This window comes from Pteropus medius, unplaced genomic scaffold (genome assembly GCF_902729225.1).
Source record: "Pteropus medius unplaced genomic scaffold, Ma_sr-lr_union100, whole genome shotgun sequence".
NCBI lineage: Eukaryota > Metazoa > Chordata > Mammalia > Chiroptera > Pteropodidae > Pteropus > Pteropus medius.
In genome coordinates, this window is record NW_024349803.1 from 12,175,675 (window position 1) to 12,195,109 (window position 19,435).

Consider the following 19,435-nt stretch of genomic DNA (forward strand, 5'->3'; position numbering starts at 1 on the left):
TGCTCACAGCCTCAGTAGGGAGTCCATCAGGTAAACAAGTTACGGATGACAGATAATAACAGAGCTTAGTGCAAGGGGCTGGGGTAAATTATTACAAACCCTTTATGGCCCAACTCAAAGTCATGTCCTGTATGATACTTTCCCTGAACCCCTTACATACACTCACGTACACACATGTGTGCACAATCTTGTAAAGTCCCCTACCCATACTTCTGTTCCAACACTTGCCATATTATATTACTGTCTACTGGGCACCGCGTCTGTTTCTGCTAAGCTCCACAGTGCCTGGCTCTTGGTGGGAGGTTTCCCATAATTCAAGGGGAAAAAAGCCAGAGACAGAAAAGCAAATAAATTTGCATTTAGTGGGCGCCTACTATGTGCCTAGGTGGAAACTCACATATTATTTCATTTTTTCCTCACAACTACCCATGGGATAGGAATTATGAAGTCCATTGTGCAGGTGACAAACTCGAAGCCCAGACAGAGTAGGTGCTGACCCAGGGTTCTGCAGCTGGGAAGTGGTAGGGTGGATTTTAACCTATGCATGGATATTTAGTGTATGCTCCATCCCAAGAGTGAGCTAGTTCACCGTGTTATGTGGATTCCTTCTTCATTCCAGTGGTCCCAAGCGTCGCCACGGTGGTCATCATCATCTCTGTGTGCATGCTAGTGTTCGTGGTGGCCATGGGCGTGCACCGAGTCCGGATTGCCCACCAGCACTTCACCGAAGAGGCCGAGGCTGCCAAGGAGGCCGAGATGGATTGGGATGACTCTGCGCTCACTATCACAGTCAACCCAATGGAGGTGAACCTCACGCAGGGGCTGGGAGCTTAGGGCAGGATGCCTCCCCTTGACCCAGCTCCACCTTTCCTGGGCCAGAAGCCATGCCCAAGGAGCCCAGCCTCCCTGATCCCTCACTTCTCTGAGCTTCTCCAGCCCTCACAACCCAGATGGACCCTACTTTCACACCAAATGAATCACTGATTAAAAATGTGTAAATTTCTCTCACTTTATAAACAGAACCAGACACTTCTTAAGGCAAGCAACCATATGATGTCTATCCCTTGCCACCCCCATCGTATTTAGCTTGGAGCTAACATTTAGGGACTCAGTATTGAATTTTTGATTAATTAACAGTGTAAATTGGTTGGCTTTGCTCCATACTGCCTGCAGAGCTCACTTAAAGACTCAGAATAGGTTAAAACAAAAATACAACAATAATAGCTGCCACTTATTGAGCCCCTCATTATGCCAGACACTGCACAGGGCATGCTACATACATCACCTCATTTAATCTTCCAGCAGCCTGTGAAGTAGAAGTCTTCATCCTCATTTATCAAGGTGGGAACCAACTCAGAGAGGGAAGGAAAGTGCTCAAACTCACATAGCTGGCAATGGCAGCTCCGATATTCAAACTCCCGTTTGCCTGATTCTAAAATTCAAATCTTACCAGTTAGCCAGCAGCCCCCAGAATCTACCCATGATTGTCCAAGGCTCCTGCTCTGGGCATGTGAATATCAAGGTAAGCCACTGGCATCATGCCCTTTGGTCAGCCTGTTGGTACTAGGTGAAGATAGAGCCAAGAGTAAAGCAGGGGAAGATCAGAAAGAGTCATTGATAAATGAAAAGATTATTCCAGCCATGTTCCCATTTCCTCCTCAGCTGATCTCATGCTCCAATATCAAAGCCAGCATGGCTTGGCGCGTGCAGTGGGAACAGTGCTAAGCACACCACTGTAGGGACTCAGCATCTCCTCCCTTGATGAGCTGAGCCTTGGGTGTGGGAATGACCACCCACCCTGGAGCAGTCTGAGTACTGGGCAAGAGTGTGCCTACCCAGGGCTAACCTAGTGATGCCAACTGTCAGTGAAGCAAGAGCAGGGAGATCCATAGGGGCGGAGTGTTCAGGGAGGACTCCTTGGAGGAGGTTAGATTAAAGGAAGTCTTGTAGAATGGTAGTTTTTGAGGGAGGTAAAGGTAGAAGAGAAGATACTCCAGAGAGATGACATGGCCAAGCAAGGACATACATCTTTGATGGCTGGTTCATCAACTCAACACATAAATCCACAAAGAAATAAGATTTGGCCGGAATCACCAAAAACTGGGAGGAACAGAGATGAGAGAAGGAAAAACTGAGGTATAATTTGAGGACACAAATCACAAAGTGAGGGGCAGGCATGAAAAATGAGGACCATGAACTTTGTCCTTCCCAGAGGAGTATTTTTGAGGGAAAGGCCACCTGAGTCTTGTTTCAGACCTTCTGCTCCCAGAAACATTACATTCCCACCTGTAAAAGGGGTACAAGCTTACATGCCATTCTCTCACTGAGAAGCAAACACTGAAGACTTGGAAAGCTCATTCTGATAAGCTCCAGAAATGCCAGTGTGTGGAATTGGCCAAATGTCCCGTGTCTTACCTCGAGTTCATGTCTTGGAATTTGCTGCTCCTTCTTGCCTTTGTCCTTGGCTGTCTGCTTTGCCTTTCACCAGAGGCCCTCCCTTCCAGGCCCAAGGGGTTAGCATTAAGGGGAAGGAATTCCCAGGGGCCCAAAATGTTTACTTAGTAGAGGGAGAACTGTAAGCTCCAAAGTGGTTTCCCTTCTATCCCGACCCCCAGAAACATGAAGCGCCGGGGCGTGGGGAAGATGACACTGAGGAGGAGGAGGAGGAGGAAGGAGAGGAAGACATAAGCTCCAGCAGCAGTGACTCGGACGACAGCGATGACCAGGAGGAGGAAGGGATGGGCAGGGGCAGACGCGGGCAGAGCGGACCCAGGCAAGCCCAGCTGGAGTGGGACGACTCCACCCTCCCCTACTAGTGCCTGGCTCTCGGGGCCCGCCCACCTGTCCCTTTTGTAAGGCCCACCTGATGTATGCTGAGTCTATCACCGTCACCTCTGCTTTCTGTGACAGGCTAGGCAGGCCTTCCCCTGCCTCCTGGAACCCACCCCTCACACCTTGGACACTCCTTGTGTCCCAGAGCGGTTCCTAGAAGCCCAGTGTCACCCCCAGTGGGGACTTTAGGTTATACCTTGTCCCGCAGCCCCCACTGCTCCTGCCCTGGGCTCCCCGGCACCCTGTCCGCCAACCTGCAGAGTTCTGCTTCTGCTCTTCTCTGCAGGGGAAAAGGTTAGCCTGTCTGTCACTCACTTCCCCCAGGCTCTGTGTCCCCAAGGCCCTTGGTCTGCAGTTCATTGTGTATGTACCTGCCTCAATCATCTCTCCATGCAGACCAGCAGGTTTTCTTGAGCTAACTCTCCAAGTGGCTTCATTCAGGCAGGGTGGTCGGACTTCGCATACCTGAGGTCTTGGTCCTTAACACTTTAAAGAAAGTCCTTGTTGAGGCAGAATTAAGTTCACGGGGAGAAGTTTACATACTCACACATGCACACACATACTCTCCCCAGTTTGGACAGCCTTTCCCTTTGAACTTTCTGAGGCCATATAAGCTTATATGAAAAATCTGAAACTTTAGCCACAACAGGACTTGGTCCCCAGCCAAAGCTATCTGAGTCTGCCTGCCTGGCAGCTGCTGAGACCGGTGTGGCTGCCTTGCTGGGGGCTTCCACCCCGTGAAACCACAGGATCCAGGAAGCATTCCACACAGGCGCTGCCCCGGGCGGAAGCCATGACAAGCCTGTAGCCAGGGCTCAGAAGGAAGGACTGATGAGGTGACACCACCGGGCTTCATGCGGGGCGTCGATCTAAAAGACGGGGGTGGCTGGGCTCTCGCAGGCCAGAGGGCGGCCTGAGGTTGACAAGGTTGTCACCACCTAGTCTTATGGTCCTTCGTCCTCTTTTTCATACTGGTTTGCCTCTTGAGAAAATACATTCTTCTTGGATGTATTAGAACAAGCGTGGTGAACTGCATCAAGTCTAAAATGAAAGTTTGGAAATTTATCTGCTGGGAATTAGAAGCATATTTGCGGTGATAGCTGTTTCTTTCTTGTCCTCAGAAAAGGAGCAGCACTTAGGGTGGAGGGCAAATATATCTAAAAACCTAATTTATTTACTTCTTCTTTTTCTAATAAGGAAATCTTTTCCATCTCCTTCCTAACATGGACACCTCTTGAGGAGAATTGTTGCTATAGTAACTGGTCTGTGATCTTTTGTGGCCAAGAGAATAGCAGGCAAGAATTAGGGCCATTATAGGACTTCCATGAGGCTCGAATGTCTTGGGCTTTGTCCTCAGTATGTGTGATCTGTCCCCATCCTCCCAGCCTCCCCTAGTCCATCCTGTATTGGCTTGGCACAGGCACAAAGCTAGTCCCTAGTTACGGGTGCATTCGGGTTCAAAAGAAAGTTCAGAATCTGTTCACTCTACTCCATGTCATTAAATCTACTTATGAAGGAGGACAGCTGTCAATGTCCTCTAGTCTGACCTTCACCCAGGGAGGACCCATAATAGGCCTTTGCAACCTTCTGATTCCAGAAAACTAACTTTTGTAGCTTTTTCCATCACCTAAAATGTTTTTTGTTTCTGTTTCCTCTTTTGAGCCTCTCTATAATCCCGTGAAGTAGTTGGGACATCTGTTGTCAGAAACATTTTCATTATGAGTAAACTGAGGTTCAGTGACTCAAGCATCTTGCTCAGAATCATTCAGAGATGTATAAGACTAGATGCCCCGCTTTCCATTCCTGGTCCTGTGCCCACTACCCCGATTCTACTTATGTTTGTATTTACACAGCTAACAGGCATCAAGGACCTACTATGTGCTGGGGACTCGACCAGAAGTTGTGGGAAAGGAATAAGGCTGAGTAAGATAAATTCCTCCTTTCAGAGGACTTGATGGTTGCAGAGGAGAAGGCTCTTGCAAAGGGGCATAGAAATTATACAAGAGATTAGACGTAGAGGAGGGAGAGAAGTCACAGGAAGAAGAGGGACACATTCACAAACTCAACCCGTGCTCTTATTTTTCCCTTCTTTGGGAAAAACGCTGGCAGAAGTTTGGTTTTGTATTCATCGAATGGAAATAGACACCTCTGTGAATTCCCCCAACCAAATAGCTTTTACCTATCAGGCCGTGTCTGCACATTGACAAGGAGAAAATCTGTAGGACTGTGTAGTTCTCACAGTACCCTTAGTGAAATAAAAAGATTCTTTGGTCATTTAGAAGCTAACAGAATTCTCCCAATTCTATGGCAGTAAAATGAGTACTTTATATGTTTAAAACCAATTTTCGTTTGAATTGGATCTTGATTTAAAATATGTAAGTCCAGCGTTCCTGAGAGCACCTGTCTGGGTGGGGTGGGGGAGGTGTTCCTTACCCTCAGGCTGTTTTCAGTGGCTGCATCACTTATTCATGGTTGAGCGAGCTGTTTGGGGCATGGAAGATCTTTCTGTGTTTGAGGGTTTAGGGGAGGGAGGGAGCAGGTGAAAGCGGCACTGGGTAGGGCAGCAGTCTGTGGACTGGACTCATGCAGAGAAACAGCAGGGTCAAGTCAGAGCCCTTTCCATCAACTCCTACTGTGGGAGATCACAGTCCACAGGCCAGTTCAGAGATGAGGCACTTGAAATGGTGCTGCTGGGTCAAAGGGCATTTGTCACGTTCCCAGCACCCTACTCACACCAGGGTGAGAACAAGAAGGGTCCGTTATGTAAAAGTAGCAATAGTTCAGGTATTATCCAGGTGAGTGGTGAGTAATGTCACTTGCCCTCCCCCCCCAAATATTCTAACCACAAATGGAAAATTAATCAGTCCAGCATTTCCAGGCTCCATATGCTGGCATCTGGGAACTGAAACTCCCAGATGACCCAGACACGCTGTGGCCTCTCATCCAGACGTCAGTAGTGGCAGATGCAGACTTGCACCCGGGAGGAACAGCTGACCCGTTTGGCCAGAGGCCAGATCATTGCTTATCTTGCCAAGTGCGTGATCAGGTTGTATTCTCTGGAGCTTGAAAATAGATAGACTGACACCTCTCAAGTGACTCAGGTGACAGGGAGGAAAAGGGAGAGGAGGTTGAGATGGAAAATGCCTGCACAGAACTAGTTATTCTGGTGCAGTAAAGCAATCAATGGGTTGGCCACCTGACTTGAAGAATGCTAAAAGTATATTCTAGTAGGTTTGATCAAATGCTATAAATCTGGCCGAGGCCCAGACTCACCTAGATAACAAAAATGTGATTTCAGTGGGCTCTCTCTTCACTACCTTTTTCTGAACGTCTTCAATCATCTCATCGAGCAAGCTGAGACCACGCCTCTCTGCATGGAGCAAGAGCTGTTCCTTGTGGACGCAGGCCCTCCAGGAAGAGGGGTACCAGTGGGAAGCAGTGTTGTCCATTTCTGTACACATGGCAGGGCTCTGCAAACCTTGTCTGTAAAGAGCCAGATAGTTACTATTTGGGGCTCTGCAAGCCGTATGGTCTCTTTTGCAAACATTCAACTCTGCCCTTGCAGCATGAAACCAACCACAGATAATACTTAAATGAATATGGCTATGGTCCAAAAAAACCTTTATTTATAAACCCTAAAAAATATCAGCCAAGTAGAATTCATATTATTTTCACATGTCGTGAAATTGTATTACTCTTTTGATTTTTTATTTTCAACCATTTAAAAATGGAAAAGGAAAAAAGAAAACCCTTCCTGAGTTCACGGGCCATGCAAAACCTAGCAATCATCAGATTTGGCCCTCGGGCTGTAGTGTGCACACCCCTACCCTATGCACATGGAAAGCAGCCCTCTGTTTGCCAAGGGAAAGCAAATTGCTATCTTAGACCCTCCCTCAAACTACCCAGTGGTTTTTGCCTCCAAAATGAACAAGAACACCATAGTCTTTAAATAAGCTGTTTTAAAAGTCCTTGTTCCAAAGGAAAATGAAAACAAAAAACACTTGTTAAATTGACTCAAACACAGGCAAGCATCCCTCAAGAGCTGAAGGCCCTGGGTCCAGGGATTGACTGACTACTGGGTGCTAACCCCACTGAGCTGAGGGCTAACACCCAGGCACAAGGCCTTCTCGGCAAGACTCAGCCCGTAATGATTTCGAAGCAGGAGTGTTCATCATCTCAGACTGATTTCCATTTCAGCCCAGCTCATGCCATCGCTCTAAAAATGATCCTAAAGAATTGTGACTGTTTGAATCAATAGCGACATAATCAGTAGAAAGCCCGACCCAGCACATTTCAAAATTAGCAGTCTTCTTGGCTTTATGATTCAATATTAGCAAGAAGAAGAAAGGAAGACTTTTCTTAACCATCCCCTCATTTAAATTAACTAAATCGGTTTTACAAAAAAAAGTGAGGGCGTTTGTCTAATTCTTTGAAAGAATTTACCAGTGCAAAGTAGAGCCTTTCCAGGTAAGATAATTCTCAGGCCTTTGGAGGATCCCCAAAGCCTCCTGCAGTGTACCCTGGCGGGCTACTGATGGTACACGATTCTCTATCTGCATCAGACATTTATCAAGGCTGACAAGCCAAAGCCCTTGCCACAATTTAATTTTCATGTAACCACTTTCAGTTGTCCAGCTGTAGGCAAAGGAAATGAGCAATGAAATTTTCGAAGTCTGCTCCAGCACCTTCATTTTCCTGTCTTTATGTGCTTTACTTTATAAATTTATTCTGTACCTGCTTTATAGATCTCGCTCTAGTTTTCCTTTTGGCGCCAGCTAGGAAGGAGATGTGGCTTTACAAGGGCCATGGGTTCAAAGCCAGACTTGACTATCCCAGGGAGACAAAACGAGACAAAGACGTTACCTCCATCAGCACCCCAGAAATCTATCAGATATTTCCTGTATGCCATCAGTGAACAGATGGGATTTCGTGTTTGCAACTACGTTTGATGTAATTTAGCGAATCCTTGCTGAGCGCCCGCATTGTGCCAGGCCCTGTGCCAGGAATGGGAAGGGAAGATGAGTGAGACGTGGCCCTGCCATAAGCATCGCCTGATCTTGCGAGCTGCCGGGATGTTTCCTTTGCGGGGTTGGAGGCTGTCTATGAGCAGTCAGCTCTGCCAGGGACAGACGTTTGGGGTTGGGAGAGGTGGGATGACTTGTTTGGGCCATTCTCCACCCTAAGGTGTAGGTGTGACTCTGGGAGCCCTGACACACTGCTAGGCCAACTGAGGCACTCTCTAGGAAAGCAGGCAAGGATTGCTGCTCTCCATCTTTTTTCTTTTTTTTTTTTTAAACTATAATTTAATTTTATTCACATGTAGTTGCCATTCTCTGTGTTCCTTAAATCTACCCTGATCTGACTCAGTTCACTAGTAGATGAAGGCCAGTTGCCCTGCCCACTGGGCCAGAATAACATAGCTAAGACTCAGGGAAATTCGGCCAAAGGAAGATCTTAAGGATGTACAGCAGGCGGCCAGACCTCAAAAGTTAGAAAGGGTGACCCAGGTACAGGTGAAGGCCTGCGCCAAGCAAGGCCCAAGGCCATGTAACAGCCTGACGTGAAGGAGCACCTCTGAGCCCCCAAGTCAAAGCCAAAGAGGGAGAAAGGGCTCTACTTCAAGGAACTGCTGAGGGTTCACACTTGACACTGTGGAGCAGAGGTTCTCAAGGTGTGTCCCTGGAACAACAGCATCAGCATCCCCTGAGAATGAGTGAGAAATGCAAATTCTCAGGCTCCATCCACAGCCTACTAAGTCAGAAACCCCAGGGGTTGGGCCCAGCCATCTGTGTTTTAATGGGCTCTGATTCTGATGCCCACTAAGGTGTGAGGACCACCCATGTGGAGAATGAGGAGAGTGACTTAAACTGGCTTTAGGAAGAGATGACTGTTAAGAAGTTAAAAAATCAACTGCTAGTGTATTGAGGAGAGGGGGCAAAGCAGACGTACCACCCACCCTCCAGGGCCCTCCAGGCTCTAGTCCATACTCCCTGAAGCAGTCGTTTCAGAGAACCCTGGTCCTAGTCTCAACTCCTCTCCTTCCCTCGAGCCGCTTCCTGCTGGTCTGTCCCCTTTCATCCTGGAGAAACATCCCAGGAGAGGCCGTAATGAGGCCACTCATCCCTAGGGAGGCCACCATCCAGGTCCCTCCTCCAGGGCTATACTTCAGGGGGAAACAATTAAACTGCAGCAGTGACCCTGCATCACCTGGAGAACTGTCCACATAGTCTCTCTGCTTGGCAGACAGTGGAGTGTGGTCATTTAAGGACACTGCCAGGTTACTGCAACACCGCTCCATGGGTAGTAGGTCTGGAGCATGCAGCGTCATAATCCAGGCACTAAATTGGATGGGAAATAAATGGCTTTTCTTGGAAGGGCAGTAACTCATTCTGGATGTTACTAAAAGTAGAAAAGAAAAACAAACCTGCCACCTTCCCTGCAGACAGTGTCTTGGCCCTTGAATTTCTAAGACCTGCAGAGGTGCCAAGCTTCACCACTGCTCTTTTCCCCCATTGACCAGATGCCTGGGGTCCACCAATTATTAAGTTTTTTGATTTGTACCTTAAACTATGAAGATCCATCAACCTTTGGGAGGACTAGTTGGCACTCTATCCGTCATGTACAACTAACTGTGGTACGGAATCTGTCCTCGGATAAGGATTTCGGAGGTCGGGAGATGGAGGACTGGGGTGCGGGGCTTGCAGTAGAAGAACTGAAAAGAAACGGGCAGGGAAAGAGCCCAGACACATGGCCTCGGAGAGCTGCCCCTTGCTCTTTAGTTTCTAAGAACCCCAGTTCCCTCCAGATCGGAGACACATTCCTGGTCCTGTCAGCAGTCTCCTTGCTGAGTCCTCCCAAATGCCCTAAAGGACACCCTCGTTTCTCCAACCCGGCTTGGTAAAGGTCTTCCGATTAAATGCCCAGTCTCCTGAGACCACAGAGATCGTATCAAAATAACTCATCTCTAGCAGGTTAGAATCTGCTAACAAGAACAAGTAGGGCTTGCCCGTCGCTGGCTGGTGGAGATCCCAGAAGTAGAGGTAAAGTGTTTCCTCAGGCCACTTAGATCCCAAAGGGCTTTTTCTTTATAGCTTGGCCTCTCTGCATGAATTCTCTAATGAAACCCTTCTTTCCCAAGACCTTAAGGCAATTTCATATATTTCACTGAAGTTAGTCATTTATTGCAAAAGCCTAATGTGGACAAAAGGACAAGCAATTGGACGTCAGGCAGTCGATGGAGAGGCCTTTGGTAGTTCGGGAAGCAGGATGAGCTCTGCTCTCCTTGGCAGGCCTAGACTTGTGTAAATCAGGTAAAATAGGAAGACATTAGGACTGAGGGTGAGGACCTCAGATCCAGCCAGGACACCAGGTGGAGTGAGTGAGCAGTGAGGGGGCTTTCGTTAGGAAGGCTGGGCAAAAGTGAAACATGCTGGCGTGTCATCGGGCAGACCTGTCAGCCATTTATACTAGTCAGAAATGTAGAGAGTGCTGCATCCTGACACCAGCTAGTTCCTCCCATTCTAAGGAGCAGAGAGGAGCTGGTACCTCTGGACCATTGAGGTAACACATCTTTACAGTCGGGGTCCCGCTCCATGAGAACTTTCAGTTGAATGAAATGGAACCACAATTGTCCTCACTTCCCAGGCTCCTGATGGGGTACCCTGATGGGGAACCCATGGTTATGTGAGGTTAATATGGCTCCCCAACTCTTGCTTCCTCTGCTGTCGCAGGCCCCTTCCTCAAGTCAAGAAGAATAACTTATCTATCACAGCACCCTGGGTATCTAACATGGCCCCTGGTCTATAGCGTGCGCTCAATAAAAGCTGAAGTACATGGAAAATCAGAGATCACTGGACATCAATGAATGGACAAGGCTTGAAAAATTAAGATGCTCCATTGGAGAAAGATTCCTCCATCTTTTCTCTTAGCGTATAGGTTGCGGTCCTTTACAAAATCAGACGTAGGAGGATTGGAAGTGCAGTGGAGGGAGGGTAACCTTCCTGCTTAAGAAATGGAAAAAGAACAGGAGTGAGGTTGTTGGGAGAGTGACCCCTTCTCAGCTATAACCAGTCAGAGGAGCCCCTAAGCAAGGAGCAGGGGTGGATGTGCCTTGATGAGCCCACTTCCTCCAACCAGTAAGCCATGGGCACCATCCCCACTGAGACAAAGCCCTCATCTGTTAAAAGCCCTGTGCTGCTATCCAGCGTCTTTTATCAGATTGGCTGCAGAGGAGATTCATCAAGGTGAAGCTCAATTCTCAATAGACTAATGAAACGAGGGCAACAGACGTGCAAAAAGCCAAAACGCAGACAGCGTGTATTAATCACAGGCAACAGAAACATGTCAGCTTTAATGTCTGCTAGCTTTTATCTTCAAATGAAAATGCATCTCTGCTGCCCAGACCCTTTATTTATTTATTTTTTTTGAGCATTTTAGAACAGAACTGGGACACACACGTGCGCAGACACGTGTGTGCGTGCACGCACATGCAAATGGTGAGGGTTCTTTTTCCCCACCAGAAAGAGCTATCAGAGAAACGAGCCCACAGGTTGTGTCTATTTTCAGAAGCAGAGAACCAATCACAAGTCTCAGCTGCAGACTCCAGTCCCTGTGTGGAGAAGGGAGGGAACGGGATGAGGAGACATCTGCTCTCGGGAAGGGTTCACGAGGAGCTCTGCGATGAGGTGCTCTGCTGGTGCCTATGGGTCACAGAGGTGAATAGATTGCACTTCCACCCCCGGAGACAAAAGTGCATCTATCCTAGGCAGCGTGAAAAACCCAGCCCCCAGCTCCCTTTCACGGCTACAAAGGAGCCGATGTGCAGCATTCAGGAGAAGTAAGGCTCATCATCGCTAGTAAATCTCAAGGGGTGGAAATAAGGCAAAAGCCTTTTAGAGGTTAGGAAATTAGACTTGGTACCCAGGGCTGAGCATTCAAAGAAATAAGAAGAGATGGCGACTCAGAGTAAGGGAACAGGTGAGGCTGGATAGAAAGGAGTGACAGCAACCAGAACGCCCTGTCTTGAGAGCTGTGTCCAAGTTTCAGCAGACTTTCGGGTACGTCTGGCCGTGTTACCATAGAGGCAGCCGTATCAATCACTTCCAAAGTCAGAGCTGTTGGCAGGTGATTTCAGTTCTTCATTGAGCCAGTCATGATGGATCAAGCCATCTAATTGCTTCCAACCTGACCTCAGTTGCTTCTAAAAAAAAATGTTGTTGGTGACCTGAGCTGAACAGGCTTGGAAGGAGACTGAAGAAAACCAGTTGGTGAGTTTAGAAAAGAAAGTGCATGTAGAAGTTGATTGTTTTCAACGAAATCTGTAGGTATTAGAGTTGGATGTGCTATGGTATTGGCATGGACATTATAATGTCGGTAAGGTAAGATTTGGAATGATTTGGTGGCACTTTAGTTTGGAAGATTAGTTAATGTATTAAATATAAATTATCAGAGATGAGTAGGAGAAAGACCAGCTAAATATATGTGTCATATACATATCTATAATAGAGAAATAAGTAAGTTATAGAATGAAGATGTTGATGGTCCCAACACATTTTAATTTCCTTAGAAACATTGGTTTGGGTGTTACAATTTTTCTTCTTGTTGTTTACTTTTAGCTCTCAAAACACCGAGAACAGGGCCTGGCACATGGTAGGAGTTTGGTAAGCATTTAGAAATTGAAGATCTAGCTTGTCATGACTTGGTAGACACTCAGTAGTATCACTATACCCCAAATTAAATGAGCCGCAGAGAAGCCTGTCTACATCCCCCTCCTAGATCTTCACAACCTGGCTAAGGAGAAACCGTTACTAATTCACAGATTCAGTGCAGTGTCCAACCAGCTGCAAGCACTGGGTCTGCCTGGCCCTCTCGTAGCGAGCAGTGACAGGGTATGGCACTTAGTGGGTTCATACCACGTATACCACATCTGCGTAACACCCAGCAAGCTATTTCTACAGGGAACAGGGCCGGGGACTTCCCTTCTGTCACCTCGGCCATTTCCTAAACACGTGGTGAAATGCTGTTGAATTTTGACAATTTCAGACACAATTCTGGAACCAAATGTAAAAGGTCCTGGGTTCGGCCAGTCAGAAAGGTCCAGTGGTTTCTCCTCTCGGCCCTTCTCTTCTCCTGTGTCTGAAGATGCCACCACCATTTAAAAGTCTTGGATGGCTGTTTACTCCCAACTGCCAGCCACAATGTGTGTGAGAAAGGTCTGAGAGAGGAGGTGAGCTTTCTCTCTCCAAGCCTCTGTGGTATTGACACTGCAGAGAGAGGAAGGACCAGCAGCCTCGTTTTACACAATCACCTTCAATCACTGTTATTATCTCGCAGTTACTGCCAGTCTGGCCAGCCAGTCTCCCACGATGGCCAGCTACGCCTCCAGGGGTGGGCCAGTGTGTACCTGACATGTCAGATTTCTGAGCTCTTCCAGCTGCCTCAAAGAATGAATCCTTTTAGTCTAGAAAATGTGTTTATTTGCTAACTATACTATTGTGTGTGTATGAGTTGATGCAATGCCACCTCTGGACTGTCTCGTTGGAGGGACTGAATGCGTTTATAGAATGTTGGATCTAATTTCAGGAGAGGGCATTGTCATCTTGCTCCATGAATGAGGTTGCCTAGTTGCAAAGATCAGAGAAATTGCTCTTTCCTTCCCCACCCCTCTGTCAGCACCCCCGCCCCTGCCTAATGAGCTGTCCTGTCCAATTCAGGCTGACACTGGGTGAGGGGCACTGAGAATCTGTATGTACATAGAGATATAGGAAGAAACAAGAACCGTCACGGGAATCTGTTGAGCCTGTGATCTTACCTATGTTGGAATCACACACTTCAAATTTCTAACAATTAAGATTCTTGCCGTTTCCGAGTAATTTGTTAAATGCTATTCGACACAGACAGATATTTATTTTCCGCCTTGGCTTGTAAATGCCTACAAACTGATTCATGTTGGTGGTCATTATGACACTTTCTGTGAATTGGTGAATAAATATGATTTTAGAATTTCACAGTAAATATGACCTCTGAGGGTTTTTATTCTTTAGCCTATTTGATGAGGTAAAATGGTGAGAACTGCTTTGGCTGGGTCAACATTATCTGGGGCCCTGTCCTAAATCCATGCATGGGGAAGAGAGGGTATAGGATATGGGGGCTGGTGTGGAAAACTGGCCCATATCAAGCCTTCATCAGGGCGCCTTGTTACACGCAGAGCTGAACTCGGCAGCATCATTGCCGGAGACCAGGGCAAAGACAACCCTAATGTATTTGTCGAGCACCTACAAAGGGCTGGAGCTCTATGCATGTGATCTTAACCCCTGAAGTAAGTAGTTCTTACTATTAAACATGGGGAAGACGAGACCCCAGGGGAGCTGGGGGTGTGGTGGAGCACAGGTGTGACTGAGCACAGCTGTCTCTCTCCTAGCCCATTCCCTCCTGCTCCTCCATGCTGCCCTTCCCGTACACCCAGGTGCCACCCAGGGCCACCTTGCCCCTGAAGCCCACGGGAGACGGGCTCCCCTCCCACCCAGAACACTTGCCTTGAATTCTGTGAGCTGTAGTAACTGCTGCCTCTCCCTCCTGTTTCACATGGGCCTGATCCAGGAGTTGAGCCTTACCCTTTGCTTCCGGAGAGAAAGAGGAGAAATTCAAACAAAGTTTTCATGGACACGTTGGAGTCATGAAGTGGAGTCACATTGCACATGAACACAGCAAACACCGCTTATCACAATAGGCATTATCATTTTTTAAACTCTTTCTGGCTACCCTTCCCTAGCCTTGTCCCATCTGCCTGCCCTCCAAACCCTTTCTTTCCTCTCCCTGCTCTCGTCTCCATGCCTCCTTTTCTCAGAAGTGAAAAACAAGTTTCTTTCCTTTTCTCTTGAAAGAGCAGCTTCATCATCTTTTCTTCATTCCCTGGCATCCTGCCAAAATCCATGCCCATCCTTCTACCCCCAGCAGTTCGTTCTGATCTTCTCCCAAAGACAGATCGTTCACACCCTAAGAGTTCTGCCCGATGCTAAGACAGCATGTTTATCACATTGAACTATATTTTTTCTATTATATCTCAGAGATTCTCAGCAAGGAGCCTAAGAATACTTATCTGTTTATGGGGGAGGGGTCCCTCCATCTTCACCTTGGTAACTTACACACACACACACACACACACACACACACACACACACACACACCACACTTCCTTGGAGCCCGGTGTAGTATCTCACTACCAGATTCCTTACCTCACCACTCTCTTATTCCCGAAACAATCTGGGCCCACATTCTTACTGTCTGATAAATAGATTCTTCATTGTCTTTCTGTGCCTGTTCCCTTTCATCTCTCTCAAAAGCACCTCCTCATTCCTCAGCCACCACACAGCCTCCTCCCCTCTTCCTCCTGCACACTCTGCCATGAGACTGATGCTCCGCTGGAAGGCACCCTCCTGGCTGACAGGCCACAGAGACTTCTAGGAATCTACGCTTTCTGCACAAGCCCCTGGAGCACTTGCGGTTCCCCAGTCCTTGGGGAAATGAGCTACATTCTTTAATCTGAAAAGGTCTTGTTTATTGGGTTTGACTATAGGACTTCATATTAAGTTAACCGGACAAAAGGTCCATGGCAAAAACTTTGAACAAACACCAACAAATACAAATTCACGAAAACTAAACGATGGATAAAAGTCCCGAGCAGAGGTTTCATCTCAATCATACATGTTCGTGCTCTAGGGGAAAGCCTGGGATAAGGCAAGAGCTTGGAGAGAATTCATCAAACTAAACTAAATGAAACCTCAAATCTAAGGTCCTCATGACCTGGCCGAGCCTACGTTTTTCTCCTTATACCCCTCCAATTGTGCAGCATGAATCCTGGGTCTCGGTATTCCTAAAGCACCTGCCGAATCTCCATCTCCAGGCTTTTGCTCTTGCTGGTCATGCTACCTGGAATGCCATCCTTCCTCCCCCTCTTCCCATACCTTAGACCATGGAAATCTTACCCCTAATGGGAGGCTCCACTCCCAAGGTCTAGAGCTATTTCTCAGTGATTTCCCCAGTGGAATGTGATTCTACCATCCTCTGCACCACCACCCCCGCCCAAGCCTCCGCCCCATAAGTGTCCCATGTAGATGGAGTGGGGAGACAGGGGCCAGGACATGTTGTCCTAAGCCGGATTCAAATGCCCGCAGAGGTAAGGCAGCGTAAGCGAGCATAGCTTCATGGACGAGGCGTCGGGTGAAAAGAAAACTGAGTTTCAAGTGCAGAGAGGGAGCTGCTTGTCAACTCCAGCCGACTATTTCAATGGGCATGGATGGTTGCCCGTTATTGCTAGATCTGATTTTCTCTTCCAGAACATTAGAAACACAGGTTTTTGTGAGAAACCTACCAGATTTTAAATTCTGGCAACTAATGCACACGTTTTAACAAATGCCGTGTGGGCCAAATAAAATGGATTGGCAGGCTGCATTCAGCACTCAGGCAACCAGTTAGGAACCTCTATTCTAGACTATATCAGTGTGGATCAGGTGAGTATGACTAATAAGAAAAACAATATTGTCACAATGCCCTCCACTCAGTATTTGGTCATGTGGGTGATGGCTACTCACAAATGCCTCTGCAAGGGTGGCAGAAGGAATGGAGGTGAGAGAAGCCAAGGTCAGCCATGTGGGTATTCAAAGGCATGACCAGGGTAAAGAGGTTTCTGGGCAGTGGTGTGTTGGCGAATGGCTAACAGGCAGCTTTGGGGAGGGGTCTAGTTTGTAGCATTTGCTGATTGCGGTGATTAAACACACCCATCGTGACTGATTTTAAGCTGTGAACATGATGTCACTGAACTCAGAATTGGGAAGAGATGCTAGCAGTTGGCTAACAATGGTTCTAGCGCATCGCTGTTTACAGGTCAGACATCAAGAAAAATCCAGGAGCACTTCTACTCATGACCTAAAGGGATTTATGCACGGTGCTGTGAATACTTCATGTTCCTTCGCAGGACCAGGCATGGAATACTGCCACTTTCATTGGTGGCTGTAATCTCTGTTAAATGCCAAATGACTTGAGTAGGGGCTGCTGGTCCCATTCAGCTATTCTTAGTCATTGAAGACTGAATATTGGAGTGGAGGAAGCAGAATGAAGAGACCAGGGGCTTGGTGTTGGCTGTGCTCTGAAGGACAGAGAGTTTGAGTGGCAGAAAAGGCAAGAAAGGGGCGAGGCTGCCTCTCCTCCATGGCAAACCATTCAACCTGCACCCCCTGGTTTTTCGAGCCTGAGAAGTGAGACAGCCAAGGGACACAGAGGCGCCAAGGAGAGATGAAAGGAGGCCGCTCAAATGGAAGTAAAGTTAGCGATACCACGTCCCCGCCGAAAAGAGCAGAGAATTTTCAAAAGGGGCCTGACCTCTAGCGCTCTTTTTTGTTCCTTTTAGAATCCTAAATGATTTTTAAAATCTTCTCTGGAACAAGCATTGCCTCACCTGAAGCCAAGTTTGAAATGCAGGCAGCTCGGTGGAGGGTCAGATCATGCCAAAAGATCATGCTTGTGTTCATCAGGATTCTTTTGATGCCAGTTGGAGAAGCCTAAGCAGAGGATAGATAGTTTTTGGTTCTCATAACCTGACAGAGAGAAGAGCCGGGGTGTGGCTGGGCCTCTATGAAGACCAGAAACTCATGGCCTGCTAAGGTGATTAACTATATATAATTATAATATATAATTATAACTATTATAACTATAATTATATTATATATAAGTATATAATCCATAAGTATATATAATTATATACTACATTATATTATATTATATATACTATATTATATCATATTATATGTAAATATATAATCCATAAATATATAATTATTATATATAATGATATATATTTATATATGATATATATTTATAATTATATTATTTATAAATATATAATCCATAAATATATAATTATTATATATAATGATATATATCATTATATATATAATTATATATATAATTATTATATATAATGATATATATGTATATCATTATATATATAATGATATATATTTATATATAATAATTATATATTTATGGATTATATATTTATAAATAATATAATTATAGGGCCTGCTGAGGTTGTTAGTATATATTTATGTTTTATATTCTATATTTATATTTTATATTTATATTTTATATAATATAAAATTACATTTGTCATGTTATTTATGTTATATAAATATGTTATATTATTTATGTCATATATATTATATTCTATATGTTATTATATTGTATATATTATGTATTTTATAATAAATTATGCTATATATTTTATTATATAATTATATTTTTATAATGTATACAATATATGAATAATTAGCAAGACCTAATATAAAATAATATAGGAATATATAACATACATACTATATATAAAAATATAATATATACATTCTATATATTATATATTTGTATATAATAATCATATATAGTATGTGCTAAAATGATATATAGATACTGTAGAATTATGTATATAATTATTTCTATGTTATGTATTATATTACATAAATACAATTATTAATTATTTTTTATACTATTAATACGTGAAGAGCAATAATATACATATTTTATTAAAGTACTAACTAGGTGCCCCTCACGCCTGCCCCTCTTTGCATGTTGGCAGACTCTCTCCCACCGGTTTTCATTACTAGGTGGGATCTGCAGCTGCTGGCAGCTCCCAGGCGCATGTCTTCTCTGCCACAGTGCGGAAAGGAAGGGACTCGTACCAGTTCAGTGTCTCGCTTAAGCACAGCTTTGGCTCACCTTCTATCCTACATGGCCCCTGGGGCTATGGCTGGAGCTGGGGTCCATGTGTGACAGCCCCCTGCTTGCAGGAGCACGCAGTGGAGAGGTAGGAGGAGCATTCCTTGAAGAAGGCACAGAGAATCTTCACCAGGAGAAGGGAGGAGGCTGGACAGATGCAGCAAACCACCTCCACTGACTGCTTCAATCAAGAATTCCTTGAGCATGGACTTCCTCCCAGTGCTGCTCCAAGACCTTATTCCATAGACTGCTTCTTAAGTGGTGCTATGTTTTTTAAAATCCAAAATAATTTTGTTCTTGAAAGTAATAGATTCAATAGGTTTCTTTCACTCCAGGAATCTTCAGAATGTGCATTGGAACCATCTAGAAGAGAATATGAAAAAGGGTGTTTCTCAAACTAAATTGACTGTGGAACCCTTGACCTCGTAAAGCATCGTTGTGATCAGCATTTGGTGTCATGCACAGAGATGCTCAGCTGCCAAAAGGAAATAGCAAAAAATAAATTTGTCTTCAAAGGCTCCGTACCATGAGCAGCACAGGGCATTCCTGAGAAATGCCTTCTCTCCCCGCTGGGTATTCGCTGCGTTAATAGCCTGGCTTAACACTCGCTCTGGGTCGGTCCCACAAAACTACAACCAAAACCTGCTAGCAAAATAAACCAAGGGCAAACCTTCCAAGAAGTGATCTTAGAACAAGCTGAATGGACTGAGGCTTGGCAGTATTTTTCACTGTAACAAATTTTCTCGTGTGAATCATTATGAATATACACACTTTATTAAAGACTAAATAGGTACCTGGAACTATGCTGTACTCGATGTGCAGTACTTTATTTTAACCT

At 45.7% G+C, this 19,435-nt stretch overlaps 1 protein-coding gene across 3 annotated transcripts in view; it reads left to right on the plus strand.

Moving 5' to 3' along the window:
- CLSTN2 (calsyntenin 2) overlaps positions 1-18,772 on the plus strand; it is a 574,723-nt gene extending 555,951 nt beyond the window's left edge. For 2 of the 3 annotated variants that reach the window (XM_039837304.1, XM_039837303.1), the window contains exons 16-17: positions 620-804; positions 2,616-13,845. In XM_039837304.1, coding sequence (XP_039693238.1) covers positions 620-804; positions 2,616-2,816 — 386 coding nt within the window. In that variant the 3' untranslated portion in view covers positions 2,817-13,845. Of the gene's footprint in view, positions 1-619; positions 805-2,615; positions 13,846-18,668 lie in introns of those variants that run through there. The other variant, XM_039837305.1, reaches the window with a different exon arrangement.
- Positions 18,773-19,435: the final 663 nt, after the last annotated feature.